We start from the raw sequence: 22,089 nt of genomic DNA on the forward strand, positions 1-22,089 counted from the left end.
GGGGGGAGATGGCAGGGTGGGAGGGGGTGGCCCATCCTGCGCAGCGGAGGGCAGAGATTGGGGTTCGGTTCCCGCTGCGGGGAGGAGGGGTGTATGCGGGGGGTAAGCAGTGCTCTTCTACGTGGGCGGCCGGGGAGGAGACTCCGCCGGGAACCTCAGCCTCCATTTTTTCCGAGCGCAAACAAACAAGTTGGGGGAAGGGGAGAGAATGGGCGGGAAACTTTCTGTTCTTTCCATTGGCTGCGAGAGCAGTCATTCGTGTAGCCCCGCCTTCCGACGACTGTTTTGCTGCTATTATTGGCCACTGGTCACGTCACTCTCCCATTCCTCCCTCCCACGCCGAGCCCCCTCGGCCTCACTTCCCTCGCCCCTGCGTGCCGTGTGCAAATGAAAAACAGCCGTTAAACGGGCCGCGGGGCGGGACCAGCTAGCCGAGGAGGCAAGAAGCGATGGCGGGATTGGTCGGAGCGGGAGGTTCAAACTAGCATGGGGCGGCCTGATTGGCTTGGAGCGGCCGCGGCAGGCCAGGCTCCCTCCTCGCGCTCAGGCGGTTTATTGTCTCGCGGCTCCTGAGGCGGCTCCAGCGCGGCGGAATCGGGACCGGACCTCACACGGCAGCGGCGAAACCATGGTGAGGGATGGGGCCGGCGGCCGACCCGGACGGGCTCCTGTTGGCGGGAAGTGCCGGGTGCCTGCGCCCGGTTCCAAAGCAGCAGCGCTGAGAGAGGGCACCTGGCTCCGCGGGGTCCCTTAGGCGTGGAGCGCCCCTGCCCTCGCTCCCGTGGCGGGGTCGCGCGGGGCGGCCGAGCCGCCCCCCTCCGGCTGCCTCGGGCCGCGATCGCGCCGGGCGCCTCGGGACTCCTAGGCAGGCGAGTGGGGCCCGCGTCCCGCGGAAGCGTCTCCAAAGCAGCCGGGCCGCGCGCCTCCCGGGGGGAGCGGGTGCAAGTCCAGCCGGCGGGGGCGAGCGCGCTCCTGGCGCTGGGGAGCCGGCCCGGGGCGGCGGGCTGGTGACCCCCCCCCCACCCCCCCGGGCAGCGGCCCTGCCCTCGGCTGTCAGACCGCGCGGCCGGGCTGCGGTGACCCACCCCCGTCGAGCCCTGCGACCGTCACCTGGTGTTTCAGCGGCTCCCGGCCGCGCAACCCCAGCGGGCAGGGGGCTGTGACCGCTCTTTCCCCGCTGCGGAAGCGGTAGCTGCCCAAGGACTCTAGGCTCGAAGGAGGTTGTAGGAAGTAATCTGAAGAGTTTCAAAACTGCACGTGATACACAGGGAACTTAGGGTAGAAAAAAACCTTCGGACAAGCTTATTTTTGTATCCTCTCCCTTCAGATAGTAGGGATGCCTGCTCTCTTTGCAAATCTCTGGCTGCAAAGCTGTATGTGATTGCTAATTAATAACTGCACGGCCCTCTCTGATCAGGCTTCCAGGAGCCAACTCAAGAGGGAGATTACATAAATAAAGTTTACTTGATTCTCTTATACATGAATTATGCTTTTTCAAAAAGTTTGCTTTCTACCACATGTGGCTTTGAAATTGCATTGGTTGTAAATAGTCTTAAGGTAACTTCCTTGAAACTTTTTCTGGATTGAGGGTCTTGGAAGAAACTAACCATTTTTAACTGTCTTCTGCAGTTAAACATTGTCTTCCTTTAATGGAGTAGGTAATGCTAGAAAAGTCTGAGTTATTTTTGCCTAAGGTAGTGAAACCCATGGGTCCGGGACCATGATAGCACGAGCAGGATGTCATTGCTCAAAGTTATTAGACCACAGTATTCAAGTTTAATTTCTAGACATGAGTTAATATCTATTCTGTATTCCACTGATGATCTTCTCACTGTCAAATTACAGTTCAGTGATGGCTCTTAAAGAAAGCTGTAACCCCATTAAGTGGTACAGAATCTGGACAAATGAGCACAGGATGGTGAGGGAAGACTGTTCTGTTGCGAACTTGTGACCTTGAATTTCAAACTCATGGAAACTACAACCATTTTCACATCCGTAAAATGGGGATAGTACTTACCAGCCTCATGGGAGTGTTGACATTAATGTTTATACAGGGTTTTGCACACTTATGGCAGGAATAACTTTGAACAAGATTACATTGGGAACGTGCAGAAGCTTGAGAACTGCACCTAGATTGTATAGACTTATTTAAATAAAAATGCACATCACCATATTTGCTTCTGTCTTGAGAACTGAAAATTCATTTTTTAATTGCAGATTTCATTATTAATCAAAATAGTCTCAAGGAGCTCTCTACAGGCTGTATTTTATGGGCATTTTCCCTTTTGTGCGTATGGCCTTTCCTGACCCAAAGCAAAGGGATGTAATTGTAAGCGTTAAAGTAGGAGTGCTTTGCAAGGTTTAAGAAATTGTCCTTGAGTTTAATTTTGTATGATGATCTCATCTCCTAGCTTTTGGCAAATGATTAACAAATTGTATTATTAAATGCAGTGTCAAATTAAGTGAGGCACTGCTACTATGTTGTAAACAAGCAATATTATAAACACAACATCAGGTTAAATGTAGCAGCATATTCTAGGAATATCTTCTAGTAGCATAATCATGATGGTTAGTAGAATACAGGGATTTACCAGATTTTAAATGCTGCTTTCCTTGGGGTGGCCATTGATCTGGAAAGATTCACCGGTTCCCAGAGAAGTGCTGATATTTATTTGCCTAGTCCTTATCTTGGACTTAATACGTAATATCAATAGGGTAAGAGAGCCCCATAGTGTCACAAGACACTAAAATATTTATTGCACATCAAACTTCACCCATGGCAGTGCCTAAATAACCTGAGGAAGTTTAGAATGGTGGTTAGAAAAGACTGAATATCTAGATTTATTGCTTAAGAAAATAACACTTAGTACTGAGACTCTTCCTCTTTCTTCAAAATGTATAAAAGCAGAAATAAAACACGCTCAAATGACTCACTCTGAGACTTAAAGTAATTGTCACATAAGATTAGGGCTAAAGTTTGATCGTTTTGCAGGGGGGTTGTTTTTTTTCCTCTTTAAATGCTAGAATGTGGCTGTGCAGGTAAGGAGTTATGTGTTGTCTTAGTAGATTCCATATAATAGTTGAAAATTCTTTTAAACCAAACAACTTTCTTGAACTGAAAGAGGGGGAAAAAAACACTGTGTTCTGTCTCTGCTGGAACATCAGCTTCACTCAGCAAACATTGTTTCCAGAGTTGTGCTGAACAGTGATCCTGCACAGGAGATGTTTAAATTAAACGATAAAACATGTTAATTACAACTCCATTAAGATTGCAAGAAAAATGTAAATTTCTAAATCCAAAAGCAAAAGTCTTTTTGCTCTCCTGAATAGGAAAATACCATTACTCCTCTTGAATTCCACCATCTAAGTACTTTAAAAAGAAAAAAGAAAAGGAGTACTTGTGGCACCTTAGAGACTAACCAGTTTATTTGAGCATGAGCTTTCGTGAGCTACAGCTCACTTCATCGGATGCATAGCATATCGTGGAAACTGCAGAAGACATTATATACACACAGAGACCATGAAACAAAACTGGTCTCTGTGTGTATATAATGTCTTCTGCAGTTTCCACGATATGCTATGCATCCGATGAAGTGAGCTGTAGCTCACGAAAGCTCATGCTCAAATAAACTGGTTAGTCTCTAAGGTGCCACAAGTACTCCTTTTCTTTTTTCTTTTTACGAATACAGACTAACACGGCTGTTACTCTAAGTACTTTAAATTAGCCTAATGATAGTAATTGTCACTTATGCTTAGTACTGAGGTTACTTTCCAAGTCATTGCTCCTGGGCTGTGGGTATGGTAATGGCAAACTTGGCTTGCAACCTGTACTAAAGGAAAATGCCAGTACAAAGAACTGTTTTAATTACAAAGTGTAAATTACTAAGGTAGGCAAATCCTGCTTAAGCATTTGTTTACCTGTGGCTTATAGTGAGATTCCCTTGAGAGGTATTTTGTTGTTTCTGTAGAAATTAGATTTCAAAAAAGTAAAGTCTCACTATGATAGTGAAGAAAACTTGGTCCAATGTTATAGTCATCTTGATTCTGCAGACAACCTTGAGTGATGGAGGTGTGACTTAACTGCCTAAGATTCAAATCCTGGTGAACAACCTCAGCAACCAGGTGGTGTACTCATTCTGATAGAACAGCTCTATGGCTATTACATGTTCTCTGTACACTTAAATAGAGGTGGAATTATCAGCTATGCTCCTGAATCTTTGCTGTGGATTGGCACTCAGAAACCAAGCAGAGCAAAGACAGTTTGCCTGCTCATTGGTTGGGCTCCTTAAATGCAGCTTCACTGATGAAACAAGAGACTTTTTTTAGACAAATCATTGCTCTTCTGCTCAGAAACTGCAAGACCCAAGTGGAAGTATTATATCTGAAACCTTGCTATATTCTATCTTAGTCTTATTCCTCAAAGCTATTGTATGTCTTGAACTTCTGCAAAGTTTCAACCCTCTCTGGCCAACCCATGTCCGTTCCAAATCCCGTGTGCCGTTTGAGCACCTATGGTGAGTAGGATAAATCTTGTAGGTAAAGGAGCCAACTGAAAGAATCCCTCTGGATGCTACTTAGAGAGAGAACTTATGGAACTTAGCATAGCGGTCATGCAAAGTGTAGCCCAAGATAGATGGGTGGTGGAGCCTTATTTGTGCCCTAAAAAATGTCAGATGTCAAGGGATGTATTCAGAATGATCTAGTGGATTTTTTTTGACTAGTTGACTTCACATGCCAAATATAGTACGCACTAATGAGCAGACAAGAACCTGCCATCTTGACAATTTTATGAAAACTAGAATAGAGGTTGAGCTTCTCTACTAGAAAGCAACAGAAATTGGTTTCAAAGGATTAACTAAAACGTCTTACAACGAACTTTGAAATTTTGATTTCTGGTCCTTTCTAATGGTAAAGCTGACTCAGTACTATTTGATATTAAACCGAAAACAGCCACCTTCACAGGCATGTAAATGGCAAATCTATGACAGGTAAACTGTTTTGAAAATGTTATAGTTTGGATAGCTAATTTAGACAATTTATAATCAGTGGCCTTTTTCTTTAAGGGATAGAACTGACTGTTTTGGAAGAAAGTCTCATTTAGTCATTCTTTGCCAGAAGAATGACTAGTGGTCAGGATTAGAGAGCACTGACGTTCTGAAAACTTTACTGATTTTTATATACATTTGTCCTCTTCTATAGTAAAATAGGTCAGGACTATACTACTCTCTTGCTGGCACAGCTAAATTGGTCAGGGGTATGAAGAGTTGTGATCTCTCACTGACATAGATGTCCTGGCAGAATTGTACCTTTGTTGGTATAACTTATTTTGCTCTTGTGTGGGGTCTGGAATAAGTTGTACAGGCAAAAGCAGCCTTTCCACTATAAGCTGAAGGAGCACTCAAGGAAGACAAGGCCGTTGCGGAGAAGCTAAATAAATTCTTTGCACCAGTCTTCACAGCAGAGGATGTCTGGGAGATTCCCACATCTTAGCCATTCTTTTTAGGTGACAGTTCTGAGGAAATGTCACAGACTGAGCTGTCAGTAGAAGAGGTTTAGGAATAAATTGATAAATTAAACAATAAGAAGTCACCAGTATTGGATGGTATTCACCCTAAGAGTTCTGAAAGACCTCAATATGAAATTGCAGGACTACTACTTGTGTTGTGTAAGCTATCGCTTAAATCAGCCTCTGTACCAGGAGACTGGAGGATAGCTACTGTAATACTGATTTTTCTTTTTTAAAGAGGCTCCAAAGACGATCCTGACAATTACAGGTTGGTACGCCTAACTTCAGTACCAAGCTAATTGGTTGAAACTATAGTAAAGAACAGAATGATCAGACACATAGATGAACATGGTATGTTGGAAGAGTCAGTGTGGTTTTTGTCAAGGGAAATCATATCTCCCCAATCTGTTGGAATGGTTTGAGAGTGTCAGCAAGTATATGGACATGAGTGGTCCAGCAGATATATTTTAGAGTAACAGCCTTGTTAGTCTGTATTTGCAAAAAGAAAAGGAGTACTTGTGGCACCTTAGAGACGTAAAAGAATTCTTACGTAAAAGAATAAAATGGACACATATCAGATGTCAAGAACTATAACATTCATAAACCAGTCGGAGAACACTTCAATCTCTCTGGTCACGCGATTACAGACATGAAAGTTGCGATATTTCAACAAAAAAACTTCAAATCCAGACTCCAGCGAGAAACTGTTGAATTGGAATTCATTTGCAAATTGGATACAATTAACTTAGCCACTCCCAGTCCCTATTCAAGCCTAAGTCATTATGCAAGGTAACCTATTTCCCCTTGGTTTTTCCTACTCCTCCCCCCCCCCCCCCCAAGACGTTCTTGTTAAACCCTGAATTTGTGCTGGAAATGGCCCACCTTGATTATCATACACATTGTAAGGAGAGTGATCACTTTAGATAAGCTATTACCAGCAGGAGAGTGGGGTGGGGGGAGGTATTTTTTTCATGCTTTGTGTGTATAAAAAGATCTTCTACACTTTCCACAGTATGCATCCGATGAAGTGAGCTGTAGCTCACGAAAGCTTATGCTCAAATAAATTGGTTAGTCTCTAAGGTGCCACAAGTACTCCTTTTCTTTTTGCGAATAGAGGTCTATAAAATCATGAATGGTGTGGAGAAAGTGAATAGGGAAGTGTTATTTACCCCTTCACATAACACAAGAACCAGGTGTCACCCAATGAAATTAATAGGCAGCAGGCTTACAACAAACATAAGTACTTCACACAATGCACAGTCAACTTATGGAACTCTTTGCCAGAGGATGTTTTGAAGACCAAAAGTATAACTTGGGCTCAAAAAAGAATGAGAAGTTCATAGAGGGTAGGTCCATAAGTCCATGGAGGGTATCCATTAGCTGAGGTAGGATACACACAGCATGGGGTTGCATCTCTAAACCAGTGATGGCCAGAAGCTGGGAGTGGATGACAGGATGGGTTGCTCGATAATTGCCCTCTGAAGCACTGGCACCGACCACTGTCGGAAGACAGGATACCAGGCTTGATGGGCCACTGATCTGACCCATTATGGCCATTCTTATGTTCTTAAGCAGCATAAACACTAGGAGTGCTTTGGTGTTATGGCTATGTTGCCAAAGTGCTGGTAGCATAGACCTGGCCTAACATACAATGCATGTGTGTGGCAACAGTTGCTCAAATATGAGCGTTTCCAAACACAGCTTCTCTTCTTAACCTTTTCAGTCTTTAAACTAGCTTAACTTGCCTAACACTGTAACATCTGGAGCAGGAACAGTATTTGTTAAACTACCAAATTACTATACACAGGTGTGAAGACTTTGCACTTGCTTAAACAGTGGTGCTTCTCACATGTTAATCACCAAAATACTATGCATGTTTAATGTAAGTCATTGTTGTGTTGATCGTGTTTTGTCTCCAAGAGATCTCTACTTGAGCAGGATACATTTTTTTTAAGGGGTAGAGAAGGACTGGCCCACTAGTTAGGACACTAGCTTAGGTCTCTGGAGACCATGGTTCAATTCCCAGCTCTACCAGAGGCTTCCTGTGTGACCTCTGACAGTCATTTAGTCTCTGTGCCATCATTCCCAATCTGTAAAATGGAGAGACTAGTACTTTGCTACCTCATAAATACATTAAAGATTGTGAGGCTCACAGATATGATAGATTGGGCCATATAAGTACCCAAGATATCTAGATAACGTCAGTTTAAAAAAAAAAAAACCCTCAGATTTTGTCTGAGTTTTGTGCTCTGGTCACTTTTACTGTTTTCTTTGTATAGTCCTTTTCCCTTGTTTATGCAGGTTTTGTTTTTTGTCTTTCCTGATCCTGTGTGTGTGTAAAAATATTTTTAAGTATCAAAAATTAGTGGGGGGACTTCTAATAATTTCTTAAATAGGCTAGATTTCAAGCTGGTAATGACCCTTTAATGTAGTCTGCATGGACATTAGCTATATAAACTTTAAGCTCTATCTTGGTCAGGGAGTTCTCTTTCCCTCTGTGGATGTGGAATGTTGAATGGAAAATGTCATCCAGTTTTTTAACTCCATCTGTATTCCTTAGTCCTCTTTGACAAGTAGTCTAACCAGAACCTTCAAGCCATACGGTGAAGTGGAGGGTGCTCTGACCTGAGTGCCACTTTCAAATAGTAGCTATCTGAAAGTGGCACTCAGGTCAGAGCACCCTCCACTTCACAGTATGGCTTGAAGGTTCTGGTTAGACTACTATAATATGTTTCATAATATCCCTGTTCTCTTTACTTCATTGTGAAGCTGTTTCCCCACTGTAGTAATATGGTACAATGCCAGTGGAAATTCTGGGCCAGCTGCAATCTTCCCAATTTTAGCGGAACTTAATATTTCTGAATGTTTTAGTTTTTGGCCAGTTAGTCCTTAGCAATTCCTAGTCAAGAAACATTCTATCCAGTCCTATCTACAGTTATTAACTGACTCCACAATTACTTCCATTGTCACTTGAGTCCATGTGTGTGGAAGATTTAATTTAGTTTTCTTTAGGAGTTTGTGGGGAAACTTGTAAATCCCCTCTTTGTTCATTTGTTAATAGCCCCAAAATGTTGTGCAGCTCACAGAAAAGTGGAGTTCAGATTTTTTTTTTATATGTAATGAAATGTAATGTGTACATATATGAAGAGATGAGATCAAAGGGAAATTACGCTAATTATGGGGCAGTGGCAGTCATTGCATGGTAAGTTTCAGGGATGTTTCTATTAAAAGCCTGGTTTAGGGGGATTCCTCAGTTTCCCTAACCCTAACTTTACTACTTTAGGGTGACAAGAGGGTAATCCTTGAAATCAGTAGTCCCAAATAGCAAATTTACTCGTACCTTTCCTATAAATCTCTCTGAAAGAACTTTGTTCTGGTTTTTACTCATTTTTCTGACAGTAGCAATTGGGACTCGAAGATTAATAAATCAGTATATAAAGTCATCTGATTTTTTTTCTCCCCCCTCCCCCACCTTGAGTAGATAAAGCTGATCTAGTCTAAACTGTAGCTGTGCACGTAGTTTATTATATACAAACCCGGCCCTGCATTTTTTAAATGTTTCCACCTCCTGAAAAATAATGGAACTGTTGGGTGGCAACAGGAAATAAAAATTTATCATACCTTTTATAAGGAAATAAAAGTAGGAGGACTAGTCTTAAAGGGACACAACTTAAAAATCATACTTCTGTTAGAAAACTTTTTACCTACTAATGTTACAAGTAGTAGTGGAAGAAAAATAGGGGGACAGGGACACGCAAGGGGAAGAGACCCTTTTTCAATCCATTTACCTGTATGGATTTGACAACACTTTGTGAAGACTGTGATGCAATGATTTTTTTTTAATGTAAATTGGCAAGGATAGTTGGGGTAGATATAGGGTTCAGATATTTACAGCTTGCTTAGATTTCTGGTTGGTGATGTCTCATTTAAATAAATTGATAAACTGCCCAAATATATTAAAGGGTAGTGGGAAAGAAATGTTGCACCCCGTACATCATAACTGGGTCTGGGAGAGGTGGGACTATGTCAAGACAGTAGTTTTCCCTGGCAGGTAATAAGTACTATTGTATTTTGTAATTCAGTGGGGAGTGAAAGAAGTGGTTGAGATTTTAGACAGTTATTAGGCAGTCTACCAGGCATGCGCAAGTTGATGAGATGACACTTTACACTTACAGACCTGTCTAGTTTTGGGAGTATTACACTAAATTTAAGGATATATGTTGTTCAACACTTTCATTTATCTTAGCTGCTGTTGAAAGCTAAAGATGGTTAGGTAGTGGGTTTCCTTAGTGTGGAGGTAGATATTTTTCTTTAAGTGGGAACAATGTTCCTGTTTTGAAAAGTGGCTTAACGGAGGAGGAGGGAAATCGTAGGTGAATCGAAAGTTGCATGCTCATTGCTTTCCAAAAGAGCCAGGAACATCAAAACTACTCTTTCAACCCAATAATGCATATCTTCATCAGTCGATCTCAGAGCACTCTATAAAGGAGGTAAACATTATCTCCATTTTGAAGATGGTGAAACTCAGGCATAGAGGTGAAGTGACTTGCCCATAGTCACCCACTAGGCCAGTGGCAGAGCAGAAATAGAACCTTGTCTCCTGTCTGGAGTCCCAGTTCAGTTCTCTATCCGGTAGGCCACACTGCATCCATGCTACAAGTGAATCTAGTTCACAGCATTGGCAGAAGAGAGCATTATTTTAGTAGGGTTGGATGACTTTGCTAAAAAGGTTAACATCTGGCTATATGTGGTGTGTGCAGGGGTGGGAGATGCACCTTCTCTCAAATGGGTATTCATCACTGAACTGGTGTGTTTCTAGTGGGATCCTGCAGGTATCGGTTCTTGGCCCTATACTATTAACATTTTTTATTAATGGCATGGAAGAAAATATAAAATCATCCCTGATAAAGCTTGCAGATGACACAGTTTGGGAGAGTGGTAAACAATGAAGATACCAAGCAATCCAGACAGTTCTATGAGATGGGCACAAGCAAACAATGGGCGCTTTAATGTCTAAATGTATACATCTAGGAACAAAGATGTAGGCCATACTTATAAGTGGGGGGACTCTACCATAGGAAGCAGTATCTGTGAAAAAGATGTAGGGCTTGTGGTGGATAATCTGCTTCCAGTCCAGTGCTGTGACCAGAAGGACTAATCGGGAATCTCAAGTAGGAGTAGAGAGGTTATTTCACCTCTGTATTTGGCACTAATGTGACTGCTGCTGGTATACTTTATTCAGCTTTGATGTGCACAATTCAATGAGATCAATTGGAGAGCGATCAGAGAAGAGCCAGGAGAATGATTAAAGGATTAGAAAACATGCTTCATAGTGATAGACTCAAGGATCTCAATCTATTTAGTTTAACAAAGAGAAGGTTAAGGGGTGACTTGATTAGTCTGTTAAGTACCTACATGGGGAACACATACTTGATAACAGGTTCATCAGTGTAGCAGAGAAAGGTCTAACACAATCCAGTGGCCGGAAGTTGAAGGTAGACAAATACAGATTGAAAATAAGGTGTAAATGTTTAACTAAGAGCAATTAATCATTGGAATAACTTATCAAGAGTTGGGATGGATTGTCCATCACAGACTATTTTTAAATCAAGATATGCTCTAGAAATTTTGAGGAAGTTCTATGGCCTGTTAATAGGAGCTCAGACTAGATGATCCTTGGAATCAGCTTGGAATCTGTGAATTTTCACCACCACCACCCCAGTTCTACACCTCTGGTAATTTATCAACATAATTGCATGGTGAGCAGTTTGGTATAACAAAAACTGGAGGGGGTTGGGTCAGTCTCTAGATTTCTTGAGATTGTCAGACAAAATCACCTATTCAGCCAAATAAAATAGTTCAGGTAAGAATATCCATTAGGTGATCAGCTAATTCATGAAAATTCATTGTGGAAAATTACAGCTGAAATAGAAAAGGAGTACTAGTGGCACCTTAGAGACTAACCAATTTATATGAGCATACAGCTATTATACAGTTGTATATGATACATATTATACAGCTATTATGTGCAGATTTTTGAAATATGAGCTATTATATGAAATATATATATTTGAAATATGAGCTATTATACTTCATCCGATGCATTCAGTGGAAAATACAGTGAGGAGATTTATATACACACAGAACATGAAAAAATGGGCGTTATCATGCACACTGTAAGGAGAGTGATCACTAGCTCATCTTAAGTGATTACAGTGTGCAATCACTTAAGATGAGCTAGTGATCACTCTCCTTACAGTGTGCATGATAACGCCCATTTTTTCATGTTCTGTGTGTATATAAATCTCCTCACTGTATTTTCCACTAAAGGCATCCGATGAAGTGAGCTGTAGCTCAAGAAAGCTTATGCTCAAATAAATTGGTTAGTCTCTAAGGTGCCACGAGTACTCCTTTTTCTTTTTGCAAATACAGACTAACACGGCTGCTACTCTGAAAGCTGAAGTAGAATAGAAGTGCTTAAGATTCTTGTCTGCTAACAAGCTGTTATATCAGAATAAGTACTTACTTTTGAAATAGCATGTCTGTGTTCTCAAATTTTTCTGGCTCTAGGAATAAATGTATTGAGTGGGTTTGGTTACAGCTTCTTATGTAAATATTTTTAAGCAGCGGCAGACCTGGAAAGTTAGGTGCAACTAAATAGTCACGCCTTCATGCTCATGTATTTTAATATAGAGAACTCTTGATGCTTGAGGAAAGTTTGCAGTGAAGCATATTTGGGAGTTTCTCTCAAGACATTGCATATCCAACTGTTGTATACAAAAGTGACTTGTTTTAAAGGGATGTTCCTCAATCTTTTTTGGGATAAATTTTCCAAGTTTGAGCAGAAGAGGTAAGACTCTTGGATCCTTAAGTGTGAAGGTGGAGGTGAGGTGAAGCAGTGCAGATTTTTGTCCTCTGTGCACAGACTTGCTTTCTTAATTCTAATATTGCTCTTTTATTCAGGCTGGTGGCAAGGCTGGAAAGGACAGTGGAAAGGCCAAGGCGAAGGCAGTTTCTCGCTCACAAAGAGCAGGACTGCAGGTAAAGTGGTGCTAAATCATGTATTACTTTATGTATTGCTTTAGTGTTTACAATTTTGAATACAATAATTAATCTTGTTAAGTAAAACTTTCATTTTTGTGGAGCAGGTTCGGGGGAGGGGAGGTGGAAGGAAAATGGAAATGCACTTCTAGCTTTATTATGAAATTTTGCATGAATACTTACAACTACAAAATCAAATGCTAAGGTTTCAGTCATGCTTTTTCCTGCTACTCTGACCCTCTAACATGAGTTAAATTTTACAATTCCCAATACTCTGAATTTTTTTGGTATTTGTCACACATTTGTAACTAAATATAATGATTGATCAGACTACTTTAAAAGCCTTGAATGTATTATTTGCCCCCAAATAGTACTTGTGTCAATTTTTGTCTGTCATATTAATATTTGTTGTTACTTACCAGCCTTATAGGGTTGTTGTTGGGATTAACTTGGATACTTCCAGAGTACTTTGGAAACACAGCACTATATATTGGGGGAGGGATAGCTCTGTGGTTTGAGCATTGGCCTGCTAAACCCAGGGTTGTGAGCTCAATCCTTGAGGGGGCCATTTAGGGATTTGGGGCAAAAATTGGGGATTGGCCCTGCTTTGAGCAGGGGGTTGGACTAGATGGCCTCCTGAGGTCCCTTCCAACCCTGGTATGCTATGATAAGTACAAACAGTCTGCTGTGCCTATTCAATAAGTTCCTATGCCTGCTTGGTACCGTTTAAAGTTCACTCCCACCCATGTGACCAAAAACTTAATTGTAAAATGTAACTTTCTGTATTGGAACTTCCTTGGTTGTAGAGTGAATTCAGACAGTTCTGGCAGTAGTCAGTAAAAACTCTTCTGTTGCATGGTTTATGTAAATTATTCTGCTGATTTGACAGTGTAATCTCTTTAGTACTACAGATCTGCTTCTTAAAAAGTTTTGGCTTCTTACAACACAAACCCTGTATGTGATTTGACACTTGACTGACTAGTATGTAAAGGCCGTGTAACTTAATCCTGACTTTAAACTAACATACTTTTCAGAGGTGTCCCTCTTGAGGAAAATTTAGAGATGTAAAACTCGCCAGTCCCATTGAAAATAAGCTCGCCATTTATTTGTATTCACTGTGGGGGTTAATCCAGTATTCTACTTCAGTAAGTTTTTACTCCATTTACATTTCTTACACCAGATTATTATAGACATTAATCAACATTAGGCAAGAATTTAGTGCTTCAGCGTAGACTTTGATCTCAGTGCCTAACAAATGTTTCTACTTCAGTTCCCAGTGGGTCGTATCCACAGACACTTGAAGACTCGCACTACGAGTCATGGGCGAGTTGGTGCTACTGCTGCAGTGTACAGTGCTGCAATTCTTGAGTATCTCACTGCTGAGGTAGGTTTTGAAGTAACCACTGTCAAAACTACGTTGCACATGACAGAATAGAGGGATAGGTAGGTGGATATAATTCTGTTTATGTAATTTGTTAGGATAAATCAAGTTAAACAAATAGCAGCAAACAGTTTCTCTCTCAAATTTTCTTCCAAATGTATGTGGTAGAAACTAAGCAGCATGTCATTTAGATTTTAATATTGCCAATAGTTGGGGTTTTTTTCCTCCAGTTGGTTAAGCTGGGTGATATCTAATGCATTACTCTGTAAATGCAAAGAGTTGATTAAACTATTGGAAAATCTGTTTAGGCCCACGAAGTTTGGCTTCTTATTTTGTAAAAACCTAATAAACTTCATTTTAACACACAGGATTTTTTAAACTTGATTGTGACCTGTTTGTGCAGATTTGAGATGTTGCATAGGAGCTTAAAAGTGAAACTGACTAAGTAGATCAGTCTAGTTCTCCATAAGCTATGTCAACTGCAAAAAATACACTGGATAATTGGTTAAAAGACAATTGGACCTTTAAATCTATAACTAATGGATGAAGGCCACTTATATTAAAGGCAAGCCATCCTAGGTATATCTTGTTTGTCCAGAATAGGTTTTTTTATTGTAACTAAACAGTGAGTGGGTGCCATGAACAAAGCATGTGTAGGCTATATTTGCAAGATGGGAGACTGTATCCTGGGAAGTAATGACGCTGGAAGAAAATTGGAGGTCATGTTGGATAATCACTTGAACATGAGCTCCCAGTGTAACACTGGCCAAAAGGGCTAAAGCAGTTCAGAGACCAGGGACTCTCAAGGAGGGGTAGAGGTGGTTTTACCTCCATACTTGGCACTGTGCTACTGCTGCTGGAATACTGTGTCCAGATCTGGCATCCACAATTCAAGGTGTATGTTGATAAATGAGAGAGTTCCGATAAGACCTATGAGAATGATTAATGGATTAGAAAACATGCTTTATAGTGACACACTTAAGGAGCTCAAACTATTTTAGTTTAACAAAGACGGTGAAGGGTTGAATTGATTGCAGCCTGTAAGTACCTACATGGGGAACAAATTTCATAATGGGCTCCTCCGTCTAGCAGACAACACAATCCAATGGCTGGAAGTTGAAGCTAGACAAATTCAGACTGGCAATAAGGTGTAAAATTTTAAGTAATCGCATTGGTCCCTTTTGGCCTTGGAATCAATGAATGGTTAGAGGAAGGAAGGTCCAGTGGCTACGGTGCTAGCTTAGGACTTGGGAGACCTGGATTCGATTCCCTGCTGTGCCACAAACTCCCTTAGTGACGTTGGTCAAATTGGTTAGTGTCTCTGTGCCTGAATTTCCCATCTGTAAAATGGGGATAGTAGCACTGCCCTACTGCACAGGGGTGTTGTGAGCATAAATACATTAGATATTGAGGCACTCTCATACTGCAGTAATGGGCATCATGTAAGTACCTAAGAGAGAGTTGTTCATGATTTCATGTTCCAGCTGACCCCACATTTTGCTTTCTGTAAACTTTAACAGGTCTAACTCTTACTAAAATAGCCTCCTAATTTGTCAGGTGCTGGAGTTGGCAGGTAATGCCTCCAAGGATCTCAAAGTAAAGCGTATCACTCCTCGTCACTTGCAGCTTGCTATTCGTGGGGATGAAGAGTTGGATTCCCTTATTAAAGCTACCATTGCTGGTGGAGGTATGTATAGTTGGGCTTTGTAACTGATTGGGTTGATACAAAAGTGGACAGCCAACTGCAAGGAAGGTAACAGACAATAAGTTAAAGTCACTTTAATTTCTTCTGTCACACTACTTCACATAGATCAATAATGGCAGACATTCTGGCCAGATTTGTATCTGTTTCCATTTAAACATCATAACAACTGAAATTTGGCAGTTTCCGAGAGAGAGGACTGGATGGGTCACTGAATTATTCTCTCCTTGTAGTGCATATTCTGAGGATAATCCACTCAGCACCTTCCATGAGCATTAAACTTAAAGTAACTATAAATTGAGGGAAATCTGGGTGTTTCACTTTTATCAAAGATCCTAGGATTGCACCTTCTCTCTCCACCCTCCCTCTTTATAACCCTGACTACTGGAACTTTCCTTACAGATAGAACTGGGCTGTATGAGGTAGGTAGTCTAGGTAGGAAGAAGACTAAGCTTCACAGAAGTGCTCTTCATATATTGTGTAATAACAATATTGAGTTCATTGTAATTCTATACTGGACAAAATAGCCTGCAGTAATTTGTGAGACTTAAATGAATGGTCTTACTTAACTCTTCTGTTGCTGCATCCATGCCTTTGTGTTTTCCTTATGTGGCTGTTCTGTTGAGATAAGTGGAATATTGGGATATACCTGGTGGCGTGCAGGGTACACATAGCTACGTGCTGCAGTGAAAAGCAGGCTGCATCCACTCTGTACTGTGTAGCTACACGCACCCGTAAAAGGCTCTGCTTGGGGGAGGCAGTGAGGAGAGGCTTTGGCAGTGCAGAGCTTGCCAGAGCCTTTCGCTGCAGCAAGTAAAGGCAGTGGGGAGATGCCAGAGCCTTTCCTTGCTGCCTGAACTTTTCACTGCGATGGGGAAAGGCTCTGGCGGCAGGACAGTATGCTGCAGGAAAATAGCAGTGCAGATGTGGGAGGTACTACTTACGCATGTAGAGAGCCGTGTTGGATACGTCCTCTAGGGTTCTGGCGTACCTGTTCTCCACTTGTCTAAGCAGTGCCTCTCCATCTGCACTGCTGTTCTGCCCTGTGCTAGCTGAGCGTGCAGTGTCTGCACTGCTCAAGCTGCAGACCTAGCCATAATCAGCCTTAGCAGTAAGAAGAGGGCTACTTAATTATGTCTGTTTTATGTACCCTTACAACTTCCGTTTTAGCTTTTACAGCTTAGAAATGGGCTGTTGGATCAACAAACCTACGATTGAAATGATAAGGTGGGATCCATTGGGGTAGGATGAAATTACAACTGGAGAATGTGCATTATTACCGGGGAATTCTAGTATAGTCAAAGAACAAGAAAATGTGGAAAACTTAGAGAACAGAACATTGAAAGCTTTCTAGCTATTCAGACAATGAACAAATCTTTGAACTAACAGAACTTACTCTGAAAAATGTCCTGTGCACCACTATTCTAATCCATTGTTCTCTTTGCAGGTGTAATCCCTCACATCCATAAGTCTCTGATTGGAAAGAAGGGACAGCAGAAAACTGCATAGAGAGGAGTTTTAACCAACCCTCTTCCTCCCTGTCATTGTACTGTAACTGGGACAGAAGAAATATGGGGATATGTGGAATTTTTTAAGAAATAGTTAAATGGAAGAGCATAGACAATTGACTGTAGACATGAGAAAACATTTGTATGTTCTTTAGATTCAAAGTTTGACAAAAAGTATCTTGTCATGTGGCAGCAATTCGTGTGTTGATTGGCTAGGTTTCTCCCGTGTGTTTTATACAAAAATGGAACTGATAAACCATTTTTTACAAAATTTGCTCTCATGTGGTGTTCAGGTGCAAAAATCATGTAGTAGAGACTTCACAACTTCTCTGTGAAGCTGGTTCCCTCAGACTCCACTGGACTAGGTGTACAGGCAAAAGTTCTTTCCCTCTTTCGATCAGCCACGTCCGTTACTCCTTCACTTGGATGGTTTGTAATATAACTGGTTGAATGGCATGGGCAATCTTGGTAGCAAATGGGTAAACTTTTAATGGTGCGAAAAAAAACGGAATTGGCCTATAGTGTAGGAATCTATTTAATGGGAAATGCTATCGCTTTTAAAATAGTGACAAAATAGATTTGCTACTTTAAATTTTAATTTACTTAATGTCGCTGAAAAATCATTCTCTCACTTACCTGCCAATATCTGAATTCAGGGTTCCAGGTGCCTTGCAAGAGCTGAGGACACCACAAGTTATCTAAAGGAAGAAACTATTTGACTTTGTTTCTGATAGCAGCTCTGCTATCGCTGCTGCTGACAGGTAAATGGAGGGGCTGACCTCAATGCTAGAATGCATTTTCCATTTTTAAATATACCTGTTGTCACTAGTAAGGATCACAGATACGTTTTCTATTCATTTAAAATGTCCAGTATGTGTGTGGATTAACACAACACCCTAGAGACCTGTGATAACTCTTCGTTTTTTATTTATTTATTTATTTATTTTACAAAAGCTTACTTATTTTCTTAGCCATGAAGAACAGCTTATCATGGTAGTGGTGACTCTGCCCTGACCCACAAGTGATTTCAGCTGTCAAAATAGAAAGAGTAGAGTGGCAGCATCGCAAGCTACTTTCCAGTGTGCTGTGGATAAATCAGATGGGTGTCTGTCTCACTTCCCTTCTAAGCCTCAAAGTTGTTCCAGAGTAAAATTTTCATTTTGGTATTTGGATGTCCAGAGTTAAACAAATGTAGATTTAGATGTTGAAATACAATGCCTTAATTTTCACAAGTGTATCTAGAGCTCCCATTTTCTTTAGCCAAAAGTGCAGGTTGATCAGCCCCTGTTCAGAAGGGGTGTGGGGTGGGAGAGAATGTGGCCTGATTTCTCCTCCGGCCAAGGTGTTGATCACCTGCAGTTCTCACGCAAGGCAATGGGAGTGAGATGTGCTCAGCACCTTTGAAATAAGTGATGTAGTTCAAGTGCTCAACTCTTGGTGCTCAACTTAATTTTGGCTAAAATGTTAGTTTCAAGCTAGGTCTCCTGAGCATCATTTCAGACCCTTCACCTGCAATCATTAGCTCTGGTAAGAGTACTGTAGGTCAGGAGACACTTGCCGTTAACAAAAGCTTCTGGTTAGGGAGACCATTTTAAGATGTTCTTCCAACAGCTGGTACGATCTTTCCTTAAACCGTTTCTGAGCAAATGCTGAGGTGAAAACGGGGCTGAAATCTGTTGCTGCTGCCTACTGCTTCAGAAATTAAATGAGCAAATTTTTTTGACAGTGTAAACTGTCATTTAACTAGTTTCTCATTTCCATCTCCTTGTGGCTGCTTGAAAGCATCTGAGTCGGTCTTTCAGATTTCGTAGATTTTTTTTTTTTTTTATAGCACAAATCCAACCTGGTGGATGATGATGATGTTGGCACAATTCTGAGTCCACTTTTTGTAACTGCAGCAAAAATATTACGGATCTGTGCATTCATAAATGAGTCTCAATTCAGAAAGAGGTGGTTTTTTTTTTTTTTTTTTTTTTACCCACCAACTTATTTAGCAGTCATTCCCCAGGAGAATGAGTTTCACTTATGAGAACTATCAGTGCACTGTCAGATCTGAGGAGAGACTTAATTTTGTGTTTGAATATGAAAGCAGCCAGGACTGTGGCAGAACAGCTTGGTGTGGTGAAATGTGCAGACTAGCGTTTCTTGTAACGCTGATCAGGCTGGTTTAACTATTTTCAGCCGGCTCTAGAATTGGCCTCTTTTCAAAGCTTTGAATCTGAAGAACTCTAAAGGTCCTATGTCTGCCATGCTTGTATAAACAGAAAATGCTATGTCAGGGTTCCCTCCCCACTCTGAACTCTAGGGTACAGATGTGGGGACCCACATGAAAGACTCCCTAAGCTTAGGTTAAAAACTTCCCCAAGGCACAAATCCTTCCTTCTCCTTGGATGAGTACTGCTGCCACCACCAAGTGAGTTAGACAAAGATTCAGGAAAAGGACCACTTGGAATTCTTGTTTCCCCAAAATATTCCCCCAAGCCCCTTCACCCCCTTTCCGGGGGAGGCTTGAGAATAATCTACCAACCAGATAGGTAAACAAGGTGAGCACAAACCAGACCCTTGGGTTTTTTGGACACTAAAACCCAATCAGATTCTTAAAAAACAGAACTTTATTATAAAGAAAAAAAGGAAAAGAAGCACCACTGTAAAATCAGGATGGAAGGTAATTTTACAGGGAATAAGACTTAAAACACAGAGGATTCCCCCTAGGCAAAACTTCAAAGTTTAAAAAAAAAGGGATAAACCTCCCTCTTAGCACAGGGAAAATTCACAAGCTAATACAAAAGATAATCTAACGCATTCCTTGCTATTACTTACTATTTCTGTAAGTTTAGATGTATCATTTCAGTAGGAGCTGCTGGATTACTTGCTTGGTCTCTGTCTCGGAGAGAACACACACAGCACAAAAACAAAGCCTTTCTTCTCTCTTTCTCGCCCCCCCCCCCCCCCCCTTGGTCCTTCTGGTCAGGTGCCAGCTAGGTTAATAGAACTGATTAACCCCTTACAGGTAAGGGGATTCTGTACCTCTGGCCAAGAGGGATTTTATATTACTGCATACAGAAAGGTTGTTACCCTTCCCTTTATACTTATGCCATGCCCCCCAAATCATAGATGGTATGGGACAGCCTGTTCCAAACTGGCTGTGATTTCTTCCTGGAGCTCTAGGAGAAAACAGAGTTAATAAGACACATGCACCTTTAGATATACTACTGACTATAGAAAAACTAACCATATTTTCCACATTTCAAGGACAACTTTAAACAGTTGATTCTGGGAAACTTCCACGGGAGAGTGCATCAGCCAGTTTGTTAGACGCTCCTGAAACGTGTTGTATTTCAAAATCAAAATCTTGCAGAGTTAAACTCCACTGAAGAAGTTTTTTGTTAGCATCCTTGATGGTCTGAAGCCACTGTAGCGCAGCATGGTCAGTTTGCAGGTGGAAATGCTGCCCCCAAACATATGGGCGTAGCTTTTCCAGAGCGTACACAATGGCGTAACGTTCCTTTTCGGTGATTGACCAGTGGCTTTCTCTCTGACAGTTTTTTGCTGAGAAACACAACAGGACGGAATTCTTGATCCAGTCCTTCCTGCATTAAAACTGCTCCCACACCATGCTCGGATGCATCTGGGCTTACTAGGAAAGGTTTGTCAAAGTCTGGGGCCCTTAGCACAGGGTCAGACATGAGTGTCGCTTGAAGCTGGTTAAAGGCCTTCTGACACTCTTCAGTCCACTGAACGGCATTTGGCTGTTTCTTTTTGGTTAGGTCTATCAGTGGGCGGCGATTTGGCTGTATTGCGGTACAAATCGCCTGTAGTATCCGGCCAAGCCTCAGAAGGATTGGACCTGTTTCTTTGACTTTGGGACAGGCCACTTTTGGATAGCATCCACTTTGGCCTGTAGGGGGTTGATAGTTCCTTGACCCACCTGGTGTCCAAGGTAAGTCACTCTGTTTAGGCCTATTTGACAATTCTTAGCCTTAACAGTTAGTCCTGCCTCCTTTATGCGCGCGAAGACTTTTTGCAGATGCTCTAGGTGTTCTGCCCATGAATCAGAAAAGATGGCCACATCATCAAGTTAGGCGACTGCAGATTCTCCCAATCCTGCTAGGAGACTATCTACCAGTTTTTTTGGAAAGTGGTGGGTGCATTTCACAGTCTGAAAGGGAGCACATTAAATTCATACAGCCCTACATGGGTGATGAGGGCTGAACTTTCCTTGGTGAATTCATTCAGTGGTACTTGCCAGTATCCCTTGGTTAAGTCTAAGGTAGAGATGAACTGGGCCCGTCCCAGTTTCTCCAATAGCTCATCTGTGCGTGGCATTGGATAGTTGTCTGGGCGAGTTAAAGCATTTAGCTTATGCTTTTGCGTGGACTACCGTATCTCCCCATCTGGTTTGGGAACTGTAACCACTGGAGATGCCCATGCACTGTTAAGAGGGGCAGATTACACCCATCTGTAGCATGTCCTGGATCTCCTGTTCGATAGCAGTTTTGGCTTGAGGAGACACCCGGTAAGGTTGGGCTCTAATTGGGCAAGCATTACCTGAGTCAATGGAGTGGTATGCCCATTCAGTCCGTCCTGGGGTGGCTGAGAACATCAGCGTGAAGCTAGTGCACAGCTCCTTGATCTGCTGTCGCTGCATACGTTCGAGGGTCATTGAGAGGTTCACCTCTTCCAAGCCACCGTCACTTTTTCCTTCATAGTAGACACCTTCAGGCCACTCAGCGTCATCTCCTCCCTGGGCTGTAAACTGACACACCTTTAATTCTCTGGAATAAAAGGGCTTTAGAGAATTAACATGGTATACTTCCGGCTTTAGGGTTTGTTAGGGGGTTTTTTCCTTCACCCACTTACTTCCCTGGTCCTTCTCGCATGAACAGAGAGCAACAATGCCCGAAGTCCAAAGGTGCAAACAATTTGATGTTTGTTGGGGTGAACTTCCAGC

General features: G+C 41.8%; 1 protein-coding gene across 1 annotated transcript; it reads left to right on the forward strand.

Moving 5' to 3' along the window:
* Positions 1 to 485: 485 nt before the first annotated feature.
* On the forward strand, positions 486 to 17,222 carry H2AZ2 (H2A.Z variant histone 2). The gene is made up of 5 exons (XM_074940345.1): positions 486 to 631; positions 12,470 to 12,547; positions 13,818 to 13,931; positions 15,486 to 15,615; positions 17,078 to 17,222. The coding sequence occupies exons 1-5, from the start codon at positions 629 to 631 to the stop codon at positions 17,137 to 17,139; spliced, it is 387 nt and encodes a 128-aa protein (XP_074796446.1). The 5' UTR covers positions 486 to 628; the 3' UTR covers positions 17,140 to 17,222.
* The last annotated feature ends 4,867 nt before the right edge of the window (positions 17,223 to 22,089 follow it).

The sequence above is a fragment of the Natator depressus genome, chromosome 26 (genome assembly GCF_965152275.1).
Source record: "Natator depressus isolate rNatDep1 chromosome 26, rNatDep2.hap1, whole genome shotgun sequence".
Classification (NCBI taxonomy): Eukaryota; Metazoa; Chordata; order Testudines; family Cheloniidae; genus Natator; species Natator depressus.